General features: G+C 41.9%; 1 protein-coding gene across 3 annotated transcripts in view; it reads right to left on the bottom strand.

Moving 5' to 3' along the window:
• The window catches only part of A1CF (APOBEC1 complementation factor), a 39,601-nt gene extending 26,173 nt beyond the window's left edge, over nt 1-13,428 (bottom strand). For all 3 annotated transcript variants that reach the window (XM_063132937.1, XM_063132936.1, XM_063132938.1), the window contains exons 1-2: nt 13,357-13,428; nt 1,341-1,485 (exon numbers count right to left, since the gene is read on the bottom strand). In XM_063132937.1, coding sequence (XP_062989007.1) covers nt 1,341-1,439 — 99 coding nt within the window. In that variant the 5' untranslated portion in view covers nt 1,440-1,485; nt 13,357-13,428. The remainder of the gene's footprint in view (nt 1-1,340; nt 1,486-13,356) is intronic.
• Nucleotides 13,429-15,335: the final 1,907 nt, after the last annotated feature.

Genomic DNA, 15,335 nt, shown 5'->3' on the forward strand with positions numbered 1-15,335 from the left:
TTTTAGGCCACCTTTAAGGGCAGAAGCCTTAAAATACATATACTAGGCAAAATTCCATACAAAAAAAGTGTATATTAGGAGAAAGGTGCATGAAGATTCATATGAATTTTCACAGAGACCTTTGTTTTAAGTCTCAAGATGATGCAGGAGCAGGATAGAATGAACTGAGGACTAGAAAAATGAGACTGGGCCCTTTCTACACCTCCTACCCTTCCGGGAGGGAGGGAGGGGAAGGATCTCACGATATTCTGCTCACGAGATCCTCCCCCGGGATCCATATGCACACACGACATCCTGGGAGGAAGGAGTGATGTTGCGCCCGCCATTATTATTTTTTGAAATAGAGGAGTTGAGCGCAATTGTGTTCCAAACAAAAACGTAAGTTTAAAAAGCAGCAACCCTAAACCCGCTCTCCCCGATGGGCACGGAGCTCCCGAAGACCTCCGTGCCGCGTTGCCATTTCCTGTCTCCTTGCATTTACTCATGAGGAGGTGGGACGAAGCTGGGGCAGGTGCCCACACATCTCCTGTGTTCCTGGGATGGTCCTGAGACTGCAGAAAAACCAGGAACCCCCCCTTTTTAAATTTTTCCCAGGGTTTCCCTGGGGTTGTCACCGGTTGACCCCGAGATCCCCTGTGCATCATTTGGATGCACAGGGATGATCCCGGGGGAGAACAATGGTGTAGAAACGGCCATGGAAAGAAACTAAAATGAACAGATCCATCCTTCTCGAGAGTTGTGTGCTTGCACTAGCCCTTTCCTGAGCTGCTGACACCATTGTTCAGATAGCAATGCTTGGGTAGTATCCAATGTTAGTCCTATGTAGAGTTGACCCATTGAAATGAATGGGGCTTAAGTTAGTTACAACTAACATTGGATACTGCCCCTCCTTGAGTGGAGAGCTTCCATGTGAAGTTGTCAGTTTATACAAATACTGCCTCCACCTTATCTCAAACAGGTTGTTGGAATGAAAACCTATTGGCATAGCCCATTTGCTCCTGAAGGTGCTAAAATGGGGACTGTATGAAGTAGGTCAAAGTTTTTGTGAGTTTCCTTAGGTGCAGCACAGCAGAAACCAAATGTCCATTGCATATAGTGCCATAACTTAAAATTTTCTAGGTTTTTAATACACCTTGTTAAAAAAAAGATGATTTACTTAAGAAAGAATCTGCCATTGAACAAACCCTCACTAAGCTGTTTCTTCTACAATCCTATAAATATCTGCTCAGATGTCAGTCCTGCTGAATTCAGTGGGACTCATTGTGTCTAGGACTGCAGCCTTAATTTACCTTCAAATGAGTAGTCTGAAAGTAGTAGTCATGTGACAGGGAAATGCCTACCTGAATCAAACTATATCCTGTGCGCTGAATTAATGTGCGGAGGGCAGCGTCGTTCTGTGTGCCAGCCAATCCATCCCCGGATTTTTGATTTGATTCCATTGTGAGTGATTATCACCAAAAAATCAGGTTAATTACGGGGTGCTCACTGCAATCAAATTTAAGATTTATTTATTTATTTACAATTTTTATATACCGCTCCCTATCCGAAGATTTTGGAGTGGTAAACAAATAGAACAAAATAATAAAAACACCATTAAAGGTTACATTTTAAAAGAACAAGGTTCAGATAAAACCGTGGCCAGGGAAAGTTTCTTGGAACAATAATGTTTTCAGGAGTTGCTGAAAGCAATACAACGTTGCCGCTTGCCTGACCTCCAAAGGCAGGGAATTCCATAGGAAGGGGGCCACCACGCTGAAGGCTCTTCTCTTGGTGGACTCCATTAATTTAATAGATAAATTAGGTAAATTAATATTTCTGTAAAGGAAAGCTCCATAATATTAGTGAAAGTACCATACATGAATCACCCAAAGTAATTAGAAAGCAAAACTAGAAAACCCAACACCTCCACAAAGCAAAGATAATCAAATGAGTCCCTTGGCACTGAAATAGATCTTTGTGGAAATCATTCACAAACTTAGGGTGCAATCCTATGCATGTTTAGACAGCAAAAAAGGCCTAATATTCTCAGCATTCCCCAGTCCTGAAAAGTATTACAACCAGAGCACATCTGCTAATGTGTGAATTTGGCCTTAGTGTTTAAAAAACAAAACTGAACTGAAGGTTGTATTCTCACCATAGAGAAGACTATGTTCACCAGTTGGTTGGAGGGTGCTCTTACACCATGTCCTGCTTGTTGGTCCCTGGCTGGTTGGCCACTGTGTGAACAGAGTGCTGGACTAGATGGACCCTTGGTCTGATCCAGCATCAGGGCACTTCTTAGGTTCTAGGTGACTCAGTCTGTTATCCAGGTGCTAACTGTGGATAAACAATTTCAAGGCCTCAGCTGTTCTCCCTCCTTATGACTTCACACCAGACTTGGATTGGACAGGCCATCAAATGGAGGACTCCTTCAAATAAAGTAGAACACCTGGCCATCCTAGTCACTAGCCCTCCTTCTTTACAAGTGCATGTTTTGGGAAAGGGGGGAAGTGATGAGCAGTAGGTAGCACTGCTGAAGGACAAGCTGGGTCCAATCTGTGGGAGGTCTTTGACTCATTATTTCCTGATCTTGGGGAAATTTGTTCCTGAATTCCCCTGCCCTGAGTGAGTACGACATTTTAGCACCATTGCTATTAGTGCTGTCAGGTTCTCCAAAAGCTCTGTCTCTGACCATTTTGCCTGATTTTACGCATTTTGCACATGAAACTAGGACCCTTGTGTTACGACTGCTAATGCCTAGCTGACGTTGTCCTAAGCAAGGAGGTGGAGACAACCTAGGCAAGGCTAATGCTCCATGTTCCAATTGGACGCCAATTTAGAAATTGCTACATCTCACATGCCCTTCATCCTTTGCCCTGTGACCAGAATGATAAGCGTAAGGTCTGGAGCCAAGTCAAACATAGCATAAGTGCATAGCAGGGTGGCCACTTGCATGATTAAAAAAGAAGACAAAGAGGATGCCACCTTGGCGAACACTGAAACCAGGTGAGCCATGTTCCTGATAAACCTGCTGTTGAGGTGCTAACTGTTGATGGGCCATTTTGAAGCTCTTATGGCTTTTCATTGTTAAAGTGGACTTGGATCAGGCAGCTGTTCAAACAGGGCAGCCTTCTCCAATCATCCCAGAGTGCAGGACACGGAATAATGGGCTCAAGATACAGGAAGCCAGATTCCAGCTGGACATCAGGAAAAACGTCCTGACAGTTAGAGCAGTACGACAATGGAACCAGTTACCTAGGGAAGTTGTGGGCTCTCCCACACTAGAGGCATTCAAGAGGCAGCTGGACAACCACCTGTCATGTATGCTTTGACGTGGATTCCGGCACTGAGCAGGGGGTTGGACTTGATGGCCTTATAGGCCCCTTCCAACTCTACTATTCTATGATTCTAATTTGGAGCCCACCAGATTTTTTCAACTAAAACTCTCATCATCTGTGATCATTGGCCATATTTGCTGGAGCTGATAGGATGTCCAAAACATCAAGAGGGCACCAGGTTGAGGAGGGCTGAAATAGAGGAGGCCTTCAAACAGAGCAGGGGAGGATAGAAAGCAAATCTCCTGGTGTTTTGGACATTGGGTAGAAAGTAGATTTCCAGTTGTTTTGGACTTTGGATCAAAAGTAGATCTCCAGATGTTTTGGAGTTTGAGTAGAAAGCAGATCTCCAGATGTTTTGGATGTCAACTCCCAGCATTCCTGAATATTGGCCATGCTGCCAGGGCCTCTGGGAACTGAAGTCCAAAACATTTGGAGATCTACCATCTGCCCACCCCTGAAATGGAGAACTGTCTTCTGTAAACTAGGGCACATGGTCACCCTAGTGTGAAGTTTTATCTTTATCTCATAATTCAGGCAGTTTGATCATTGTAACTTAAAACCAGGTCTGTGCAACTTCTGGGTCACAAAGTCAAATGCAGTCTGCCAGCCACATATAGCAAGTTACCAGGGGTTGATTAGCTTCCTGATTTTGCTACCTGCTTCAAATTAAATGTAAAACAAGGCGAGATGACAGACGCTGGCCACAATACACCTGATTGCGTTTGTTCCCCATTTGGCTTGGTAGGCCTGTATAATTGGTGACATGCTCTTTATCTCTTGCTTCCCTCACAGTAGCACTTAACACAAAGAGATTAATAAAGCCAAAGAAAATAAAATGACTTCTTGGAAATCTCTGTCTGCCAGCCCATTTCTTCAAGAGACAGAAGCTTGGCCTTTTTTGCCCTAGTAAGTCTGTGCTGCTTTGGTTTAAAACTAATAGCAGATGACAGAAATCATGATGATGACGAGCTACACTAGATTGCCAGCAGGTCTTGAGAGTTGAGCATTTAAAAGGGGCTCTAGAATCTAGCAGCTCAGTTCTCATTGAAATTACCTGGCCTTCCCAAACTGCTGTTAGTAGTGTTTAGGATAGGGTGACCATATTTGGGAAACCAAAAAAGAGGACACCTAGTGTGTGTGTGGGGAAGCAGCTTTCTGAGTCCTGCAGAAAGTACGTTATTCCCCCGCCACCTTAGAGAACCCGATTGGAGTGGAGGAGGGGAAAGGATTTCATTCTGCACCACCACCATCCACTCCAATTGGGGCCTTTTCTATAATGTCCACGAATGACCCACTTTCCCCTTTAAGATCTCAATTGGAGCTCGGGGTGGGGGAATGATGTGCCTCAAGAAAGCATGTCATTCCCTCCTGCCATGCTAATGGCAGCCTTAAAGAGGAAGGTGTGTCATTCCAGGACATTATTGAAAATTATAGAAAATCCCCCCTGACACCATGGAAAGAACAAAAACCAGGACAAATCCGGGGAAATCCTGACAGTTGGTCACCCTAGTTTAGGAGCTCCATCATACAAGCAGTTTAACGCACTCTTGCCACGTCTGGTATTGCAGCATGGGACTCACATGATGTCATCCCTGTCTTGCACTCATCTCACCTCTTTTCCTCCTGTTTGTGTATTATTTTGGTGCAGGGAAAGCCTGGATTATTTCCCCAAGTGGATTTAATGCACCCTTAAGCCTCCATGTATTACTGTCCTCTTGCTTTTTTCTTTGTTTTGTGCTTTGAATGGAGTCTTGCTGATGAAAGGGGAGGGCAGAGTGCTTCTCCTCCAGCAGGTTGTGTTGAACAATGGAGAGTTATGCTTAGTTTACTCTTCCAACCCTACCCTCGTTGCCTGCAGAAACGGAGCCCAGCCGATGAAATGTTAAATCAGTAAATTGCTACACAACAAAGCCAGAGTGAGCCCCCCAATCCCTGAGCATATCTCTATTTTTATGAACTGGAGATGCACAGCTGTGCATTATCAAAGTAAAGGAAAACAGATCCTCCACAAATGAAAACAGGTAGAATTTCTCATTGGTGGAGTATCAGGAGAATGGCTTGAGGGGGATTTTTTCTTTCTTTTTTTCTTTTCTTTTTTTAAAAAAAACACCTTAGAAATCAAGGCATGAACAGATCTGATCCAAACTTTGCATGGCTAAAGCCCTCCTTAAGACCTATCATTGTGCCAAGTTTGATCTCTTTACCTTTAAAAATTATGCAGATGTAAGCATTTTGGTTACCTTGAAGCAAAGGAGGGGACATGTCCACCTTTACAAAAGAAATTAGTTAAAATGATTGTTCATTTGCCCACCCTTTGAAATGAGGGGGGAAAATTAACTGTAAGGAGAATGTAGAGGGCAGGATGGGAGATTTCACCAGCATGGTAGCGTTCCATGTGAAAAGATATATGAGCTGAAAGAGAGCAACAATGCACAGAAGTGAAGGTGCCTAGTGCTCTACTTGCTAAGGAAATGGAGGGGGAAACTGTGGATGAAAACCAGATAAAAACAGTAGGTTTGATGGAACCCTAGGAAGCCTCAGTGATGCTGACAAACGTAGTGGGATCCAGGATACTCAAAAGGAAGAACTCTGCTATTTAGGGATCCCCCTCTCATCACCACAGCTCACCCCATTCAGCAGGGTCACCTGACTCTCTGTGTAGCATTCCCCGGGGGGTGGGGGGTGCAGAGGGATGCTGTGTGAAGGATGGGGGAAAGGAAGTCCACTTCCACCAGTGCAGATGATCCAATGTAAATTTGGATTCAATCCTGAGTAAGTTATTTATTAAATTAATTATTTAAAATATTTTCATCCTTATGGATAGGAGGGTGGTATATAAAGGGCATGACCAAACTAATCTTACCAATGTAAAATACAATCATGAAATACAAATAAAACATTGGATGGAGCAATCCTATGGCCCCTAGACAGAATCTGGGAGGCCGTGGATATTTCAGATTCCTGGATCAGAGGTCAGAGCCAGCGCTCTGATCTCGGACCCAGGAATCCAAGCTCCCTGCCTCCCCTCTTCCTCCCGCTTGCAGCTGGTGTGGAGAGAACTGCATCAACTCCCTCTCTGGGATCACAAAAGCAACCTTGGAAGAGACGTTAAGTAGATTGACCATATGGAAAGATGGGCAGGGCTCCTTTCCATATTGTGTAGAAAAGGGAATTTCAGCAGGTGTCATTTGTAGGCATGCAGCACCTGTTGAAATTCCCACTTCATCACAACAGTTATAGCTGCAGGAGACCTGTCCTCTTTTGTATCTGGTCACTCTAGTATAGCTCCTGCAGCTTTAACTGTTGTGATGAAGAAGGGATTTCACCAGGTCCTGCACACACACAAATGTATTTTTCTATGACTAAATTTGTGTAAAATTCCAGTAAGCAAAAAAGCAAAACAGTCATTAAGGATGTGGAAACGGTGTCACTCAGGGAAAGCTGATTTGCTGCAGAATCTGCAGGTCTTATTCATAGAAATCCAAATTCATTTGATTCTGTTGCCGATTTCTGTGACCTCCTAAGGTGGGACTATAATGCTGATGGGCATTACAGTCCAAAAGATCTAGAGATCACCATGTTGTCTGCCCCTGATCTACGCTGACAGTGTTTTTCACCAGTGTAGTGGTGTCTCCTATAGGCTCCTAAACTAAGCCTGTGTGCACCAGTTGCTGGGGAACATGGGTGGGAGGGTGCTGTTGCACCATGTCCTGCTTGTTCATCCCTGGCCGATGGCTGGTTGGCCCCTGTGTGAACAGAGTGCTGGACTAGGTGGACCCTTGGCCTGATCCAGCATCAGGGCACTTCTTAGGTTCAGGTGCCATCCTGCCAGTGGAGCAGCTCCTCTTCAGGGTTTTACAGCCTGTTGGAGTTTTGCTGACAGGTTATAGGGTTACAGCTCCAAGATTGTGGAGCAGTGAACAGCAGATAGGAATAACAACAATTTAAATTACAATTTTTTTTTTGAAAGAAACAGAGTTCTTATAGAACTGCAGCAAATTACTCATTTCTTATTTATCTCATTTCTTCTAAGGTGGATTCTGTTAAACTTTGGGAACTACCTGTGTTTGTAAACAGTTACAGGATGAATATTATCCTTTCAGAGTGCTTAAAGTATTTTACTTCCTAATACTATTACAGCTCTGAACTGCCAGTGCAGTGCACTAACGAAAGCAACTCTACTGGCCAGTTCTGTTTAGAGCACCTTTTCGTCCCCATTCAAAAGGTTTTTCAAAATGGGTACCTTCAATGTTGTTGTTGTTGTTGTTATTGTTATTATTACTATTTTTATCGAAGAGGTTTTAATCTTCTAGCTTTTTAATATAATTTTGATGCGGGCATAATCATTTCATGCACAAAGTTATATCTATATCATATTGAAGCCGCCTTTGTCTAGACATAGATTCAATTCCATCTCCGAGAAATGTGTCTCTGAGCTTTAACCAGCAGTGAACTTCAGACAATGCACATAAAATGAGTCTAAATTACTTTGCAAATGTAGCAGATTTGGATTGGCACGCGAAGGAAAAATCCTACTGAGACTATGACGTCACCTAAAGCAATGTTTGCCAAAAGACTGTTAGCAGAGCACACTCTTTTTTTGGAGCTGAAGTTGGAGACAAATTTTACTCTCATCACATTAAAAGAAAATTACTTTTAGAATGGGTAAAGGTGAGAATTATTTCTCAAAGAGGAGCCCACGCTGTGTGTTTCTGCCTGACATGCTGTTAGAAAAAACCTAGCCCAAAGCCAAGACTTGAGCAGAGAAGCAGTAGCCGCTTCCTTGGTGGGCTTGATACTTCACAATAGCAGGAGCCTTTAATTATTTACTACTTCTGGATCACCACCAGTTATCTTGTGAGATGCCTTTTAACATGGTTCCTGAATTTCCAATCTAAAGGGAAGCTTAGAAAAAAAGGCAAGTAAGTGGAGAACCATAAAATCATGCATGGTGTGGAAGAAGTGGATAAGGCGATGTTTTGTCTGCCTCCGTCACTATACTAGAACCTGAGGTCATCCATGAAGCTGAATAATGGGAGATTCAGGACAGATAAAAGGAAGGACTTCTTCACACAGCACATGTGAATTCAACAATGGAATCCACTACCACAAGATGTAATGATGGCCACCAATTTGGATGGCTTTAAAAGAGGGTTAGGCAAATTCATGGAGGAGAAGACTACCAATGACTACTAGTCATGATGGCTATATATTACCTCCAGTATTTGAGATAGTATGTGTCTGAATAGCAATCACTGGGGAACACATGCAGCATAGTGGTCATATCTTGCTTTTGAGTTTCCCATGGGTATCCGGTTAGCCACTGTGTGAACAGAATGCTGGATTAGATAAGCCTTTGGACTGATGGAACACAGCTCTTCCTATGTTCTTATGTTCAAATTATTTATTTCATATATTCCTTTACCCTGTCCTTCCTCCAAGGTCTTCAGTGTGATCCTCCACCATTTTATCATCACAAGAATCTTGTGAGGAAAGTTAGGCTGGGAGATAATGACTGGCTGAAGGTTATCTAGTGAGCTTCATGGCTGAACATGTATTTTAGTCTGGGTCTTCCTGCTCTAAGCCCAGCACTTTGGCCATTAAACTGCAATTGTTCTCTTTGTACTTATATGACATCAAAATAAAAGCATTTTGCAAGGAAACTGTGAAACTCTATTTCTTATTGTTCAGTGTGGCATTCACTTAAGAATAGGTAGGTGGTGGGTTATTATATATTTAAGAACATAAGAAGAGCCCTGCTGGATCAGACCAAGGGTCCACCGTCCAGCACTTTGTTCACACAGAGGCCAACTAGCCGTTGACTAGGAACCCACAAGCAGAATACGGTTGCAACAGCACCCTCCCACCCATGTTCTTCAGCAACTGGTGCATATAGGTTTACTGCCTCGGATACTGGAGGTAGCACATACCCATCTAGTAGCCATTGATAGCCTTCTGTTTCAGGAATTTTTCCCAGCCCCCTTTTAAAGCTATCCAAATTGGTGTCCATCACTACACCTTGTGGTAGTGAATTCCAGAGTTTAACTATGTGCTGTGTGAAGAAGTATGCCGTTTTATCTGTCCTGAACCTCCCACCGATCAGCTTTATGGGATGGCCTCGGGTTCTAGTATTATGAGAGATTTCTCCCTATCCACATTCTCCACATTATGCATAATTTTGGACACCTCTATCAGATCTCCCTTTAGTCTCCTTTTTTCCAAGCTGAACAATCCCAGCTGTTTTATCATTTCCTTAATAGGGGAAATGCTCTAGTCTCTTGATCATTTTAGTTGCTCTTTTCTGCATTTTTCCAGCTCTACAATATCTTTTTAAAGGTTTCTCTAACAGTATGTAATTAATTCTGCATTTTACTTAGTTTTGCTTTACCATTTTTAAAGAAATATTTGATTTGATTGCAGCATTAGATTATATGAAATTACATCCTACAGAATAATAGTGAGGAACCTCAGAGCTGTAATCTTTTCCATCTTGACCCCTTGCAGCTCTTACTTATGAACATATAGGACAATCTCACTGCACTGGTTCATAACGGAGATCATTGTTAGAATGGGAAAAGCCAGGGCTTAAAACAAGGACTTCCTTCTTGCACTGTTATGGCCCTTCCCTCTTGGGGTATATTAATTTGGTGTCAACTTCTTTTGGTTTGCACCACCATGAGCTAACAATGGGATTGTTCAGACATGCTAAACCATGGTTAGGCTGCTAACCCTTTTGCAGCAAATGGTTAGTGAGCATGTTTAAACTGTGGTTATGTAGCCACCAGGGTTAGGAATGGTTCACATGACATGCTAAGTCATGGCTCACACAACACCCTAAGCCATAATGTTTAGCTCAAAATGCTTAACCACCATAGCTTAGTGTGTTGTCTGAACAGGGTCAATAATATCAGTGCTTCCAAAATAGCTCAATCTCAACAAGCCACACTGAATATTATCCTTTCATTTTGATGTCTGGTTCTTGGTACCATTTTATGGTCTAGATGATTCATAATCTTTCACCATTAAGTATCTCGCAGGTGTCTTTCCTCCCCCCGCCCAACCATGGCCCCATCTGCAGGCACATTTGTCTTCGCTGTTCGAAGATCAATGCACGTTGCAAAGATAGAGATCGTGGAATTTCTTAATCTGATGGAAACACAGGTTTCTAGTGTATTCCCTTTCCCTCCAGCTGTGCTTTTGCTTCTGGAGATTGCTTGTTAGCGGCGCTCTCTGTAAGCTTAGTTACTGTTTCCATGAATAAGATAAGAAAAAAACGGTGTTTGTCTTCTGCAGATCAATAGAGCAACTCACTTGAAAATACTGAGTTGCCTGAGACGCTTGTATTCAAGCCATATTGAAATGGTAAAGAACAATCAAGTTTGAAAACAAGTCAAGAAACAGCCCTTTCATCTTTAAGTGAACTAAATGTGGAACAGAACTTAAAAAGTTCTGAACACTTCATAAACTGGATTCCATGATATGTGGGATTTCTACTACTCTAATGTCTCTGTAGATGTCAGTAAATAAGTAAATATTCCTTGGGCCTCAGGAAAAATTACTCGACCCCTAGGATTCTTCTCAGGGTGAGATTGGGAGTGAGCCTCAAATTCGTGTACATTTGCTCTATCCTCTGCTCCACTTCCATTTCCTTAAGTGTTGGGAGAAGCTTGCCAGAAGATCCCATCTCTGATTCCTAACGATGGTGGCTTCATAACCATGGTTTAAACACACTCACTAACCATTTGCTGCAAAAGAGTTAGCAGCCTAACCATGGATTAGAGTGTTGTCTGAACAGGCCCTATATTATATTTATATATCTGTATGTATCTCTCTCTTTCTCTCTCTTATAATGTGCTTGTCACTGTCAGTACTTTCTGCATTTAATTTCCTTCTGACTTCACAGTTTCCAGTTCCCCTCCACCCTTCACTATATACTGTACACTCTCAGTAACAACCCATACAGCTGATGAAGTGGGCTATACCCCAGAAAACTTATGTCAGAAAAAATCGGTTAGTGCTAAAGGTGCCAAAGGACTCTTGGTTGTTTTTGCTGCCATAAACTAACACAACACCCCTTCTGAAAATGTTCTGTTATTTCTCTCTCACATGCAAAGCTATATGTAAACAATGTAAGTTGTCACAAGGCACAAATTATTCAGGGCTGTGCAAAATCCATTTCACGATTTTTTTTTGGTGGGGGGGCTATGCTGATGGTTTTTGGCAGCCAATGGTTTTGTTTTTGGTATTTTGGGGTGGGATATCTGGATGTCTGCAGCCTTCTTCCATGTTCCATCTTAAGACTGCAATTAGACACAGACTCCATGGTTGGACATCAGCTACACTCTACCCCTTTTGCTTTGTTAATGTTTATCATCTTGCCTGATGCACCCTATTTTGTGAGCTTTCATTGACCTAATAAAGGTATTGACCAATTATGGATTATGGGATTTTCCTTATGTCCAGCATGACCACTTTTGCTTTTTTATTACCTTTTACTAACTCTGGTGTTTACTGTTGTTTTGTTTATCTTGTAAGCTACCTTTAGAGAGTCTTGTACTAAAAAATAAGGTGGCCTAAAATATTTTAATTAAGTAAAATAAAAAATAAAAAGTACACTCTGGCTTCTAAACGTATAATATGAGATGAATGTGGTTCATGGGAACAGCATAGTTACATGTTGCCCTTGGCTGCCCATAATGCTACAACTTTAGAGAAAAGCAATGCATAATACACAGAGGCAACATGAAGACAAAATATGAATTCTCTCCCATGAACTCCGTTTCTCCCCTTCCCTCTATACACACACAGTCTATACAGAATTCTTATTTGCAATTGTTCTTGCAATGCTTCTGTATTAGTTGCACAAATATCTTCATTCTCTTTCAGTCCTTGCTTTCAAAGGTGTAATATACATCATCCTCAAAAGGTGGCCCTGGGAAAACGCACTCATAATTCAATCAGACAACAAAATTAATTGGCTGAACAGATGCACTGGCTTCATGGTTTATGGCCCATTGCAACAACCTGCCTTATACCATTCTCACAACACAGACCCTTGCAGTGTCTTGATCCTCTTGTTTCTCATTTACAAGTATGTCTACGACTACACCATTCTCATGAAATGCTGAAATATGGGAAATTTAACATGGGTTTATCTTGTTTATTTTGGTATTTAGCTCATCTTTTTGAGATCTAAAGCTGACCTCAAGAGGCCAGCAGTAATCCACCAGGATTAAAAAATACTGCTTGTTGTATCTTGTATTGCATTCCCCTCCTTTTAAACTCAAGCGTATTGAAAACTATGCTGGGTGGTTAATCTAACCATAAACCTTAGATAGCTAGAAGAGGTGATTGCATGCAAACCAGACATCTATGGATGCTGATATAAACGAAGAATAATGCCTGTTATAAAGAGTGGCTGCTGTGTACGTGAAACATTCAGACACATGTAATGATTAGCCTCAGCAAGTTGTGCTTTAACAAATCTAAAGTGAATTGGAGGAGGAGGACGAGGACGAGGGCACCCCTTTTATTTCCCTCTCACTTCTTTATAAAAGAAACAACCCATTTTTCTCAGGTGGCTGTTTTGCCTTGCTGTCTTTCATATACAACTGGATGCAGGGTCTGAATTTGGCATCTAAAGCTATTGAAGAAAAGCTAGAGAAGGCAAACCATGAAAACCAGTTAAACAGCAAAAAGACAACCCTCTAATAGTTGTTGCTACAATGTTGATCTCAGCAACTGCCCATCTCAAATACAGGATAAAAGCCACAGTCCACTTCCCAACTTTACAGCTCTCTAGAATTATTACCAGCACCAGAGGGCTTGTATAGTAAATGCACCATTGCAGATAATGAACTCATCTACATCCTATAAGTCGCAGAACTCTAGACATTGGATTTTGACATTTCAAATGCCTCTCTTGTTCAAACGGATCTGAGATTAAGACCTCCCTGACAAGTTCCTACATAGCAAACATTCACAAGCCCTAATTTTAGAAAACGATCAACAGGGGGGAAACAGCGCAGACGGACTGTACCTGAGCAATTTCAGAGACCACCACCTGGAAAGGTTCTCCTTGATTATGCCGAATTTGCGACGTGTCAGTCAGGTTATTCCCTAATCATCATATCAAACTCCAAAGGTTCAGCAAACCCAGGTTGGTTTACAGTTGTTTGGGTTAAACTTTAACTGGCCCTATCTCTCTGCTCCGTGCAGCCCTTTGGCCGGATAGGTAGGTCATTGCAGCTCACTGTCTACACAAGCGACATATGTTTACAAAAGTCAGTGGTGGTGGACCTGAATAAATGTGCACAAGGTGAGAAGGATATCATTTAAAATTGGTCAGCTAGAATAGATGATATTTTTAAACACGTTAGGCACAATATTTTAACCCAAGCTAATCTACGCTATTACTCAGCTGAGCAACCCCTTGTAACTTGTCTTCAGAACTTCCGTCTGTTCTGATTGCTGGCTCTCTATTTTTAAAAATATTTTTTCTCCTGAGTAATCGCCTGTAGCATTAAATTTGCTGGTTGGTGTATGGCCAGATGACAGTCTCTCCTTTTCGCTTACTAAGAACTTGAAATATAAACAGAATGGCATAATCTTAGAAGCGGGGTGGGCGGATGAATGCATCTCAGTATAACAACATTATGTGCCTTTTATTAAAGCTGTTTGGAAATGGCCTCCTGTAATTCTCCACCTTATCTGTAGAAAGAAAAACTGAGAGGATCATTTCTCTGAATTACTCTAAGAAGAGGAGAAGTTTTCCAACAGTCTCTTAGGATGGGACCCACCATTAGCAATGGCAGTAGTACAGCCTCCCTTCTGTTTTCCTAAGGTTTTTCTTCCTTTTTTATTTTTATTTTTGCTGTTGCTGCAATTGGCTGCAACTGTGCTGGCAGTCTAGACACAATTTAGCCATGCCCTTAATGCTCCTGCACCTAGTGTCATACTGGGGCACTGTGTGTGTGTAGAGGAAGTAGTTGTCACCACAGAAGAGTAAGTGGAGAATTATTCTAAGAAAGTTCTACAAAGTGACCTTTCCCACCCTAGTTCCTGGGGTGTGAGGAAACGGAAAACCTCCACAACTTTCTTGTCTTCTGAGAAGTTTTAGCTCAGCTCTAACTTATATACCAGTTTTAAAAATTGCTTATCTCTAAGAAGAATTATACAAAGCTGTATGATGAACTGAATAGCATAGAGCACTTAGACCTGTATCAAAAATAAATAAATTGTGCTTTTTTTCTAGAGCATTACAAAAAAATATGTTTTAGTTAAACACATTCATTATATAAGGAACAGAGAGTGCTGGAAATCCAAGGGGCTGTCTATACACTCTGAGCTTTATCACACCAGCGTTATACTGTGCAATCACTGAGAATTGTGTGCAAAGGACTCCGAAGTTTTCCAGCTTATAATCTGCTTTTATTGTGAAGTACTCTGAAGTTTTCCAGTTTATGATCTGCTTTGACTGTGAAGTACTCCCATGCATCCTGCTTTAATTGTGCTATAAAGGGAAAAGAATCAAGGTATTTTGCTAGTAGTTTTCGACCGAATCATTTGTTGTTTTCCGAGCAGCCACTGGGGCGCAGGAGCAGGATTTGATATGTTTAAAGAAAATTTAAACAAATGCTTACATCTGTGTAAGCTTTAAAGTTAAAGACATTAAAATTGGCACAGTAATAGATATTAAGGAGAGCTTTAAGCATACCAAATTTGAATCAGATTGGGTCATCCATTGATTTTTTAATGATTTTTTTACATTTCCCCCCTTAAACCCTTTGCAAAGAATCTTAGGAGCACTGCCACCCAGGGTGTGATTTAGCAACAACAACGCCAGCTTAGCACTGTAGGGGATAATTCGAGGGAAACAGGTACGTGGGATGAAGCTTTTTGGTAACCCAGGGGTGGCTCCGAATCAGTGCTGCATTGGTTATATGACACAGCTACCAATTTGGAGCCACCCTGAGGCGAAGAGCTGAGGATTCGCAGCTGAAAAGTCGGAGACTTACC

The sequence above is a fragment of the Elgaria multicarinata genome, chromosome 8 (genome assembly GCF_023053635.1).
Source record: "Elgaria multicarinata webbii isolate HBS135686 ecotype San Diego chromosome 8, rElgMul1.1.pri, whole genome shotgun sequence".
Lineage (NCBI taxonomy): Eukaryota > Metazoa > Chordata > Lepidosauria > Squamata > Anguidae > Elgaria > Elgaria multicarinata.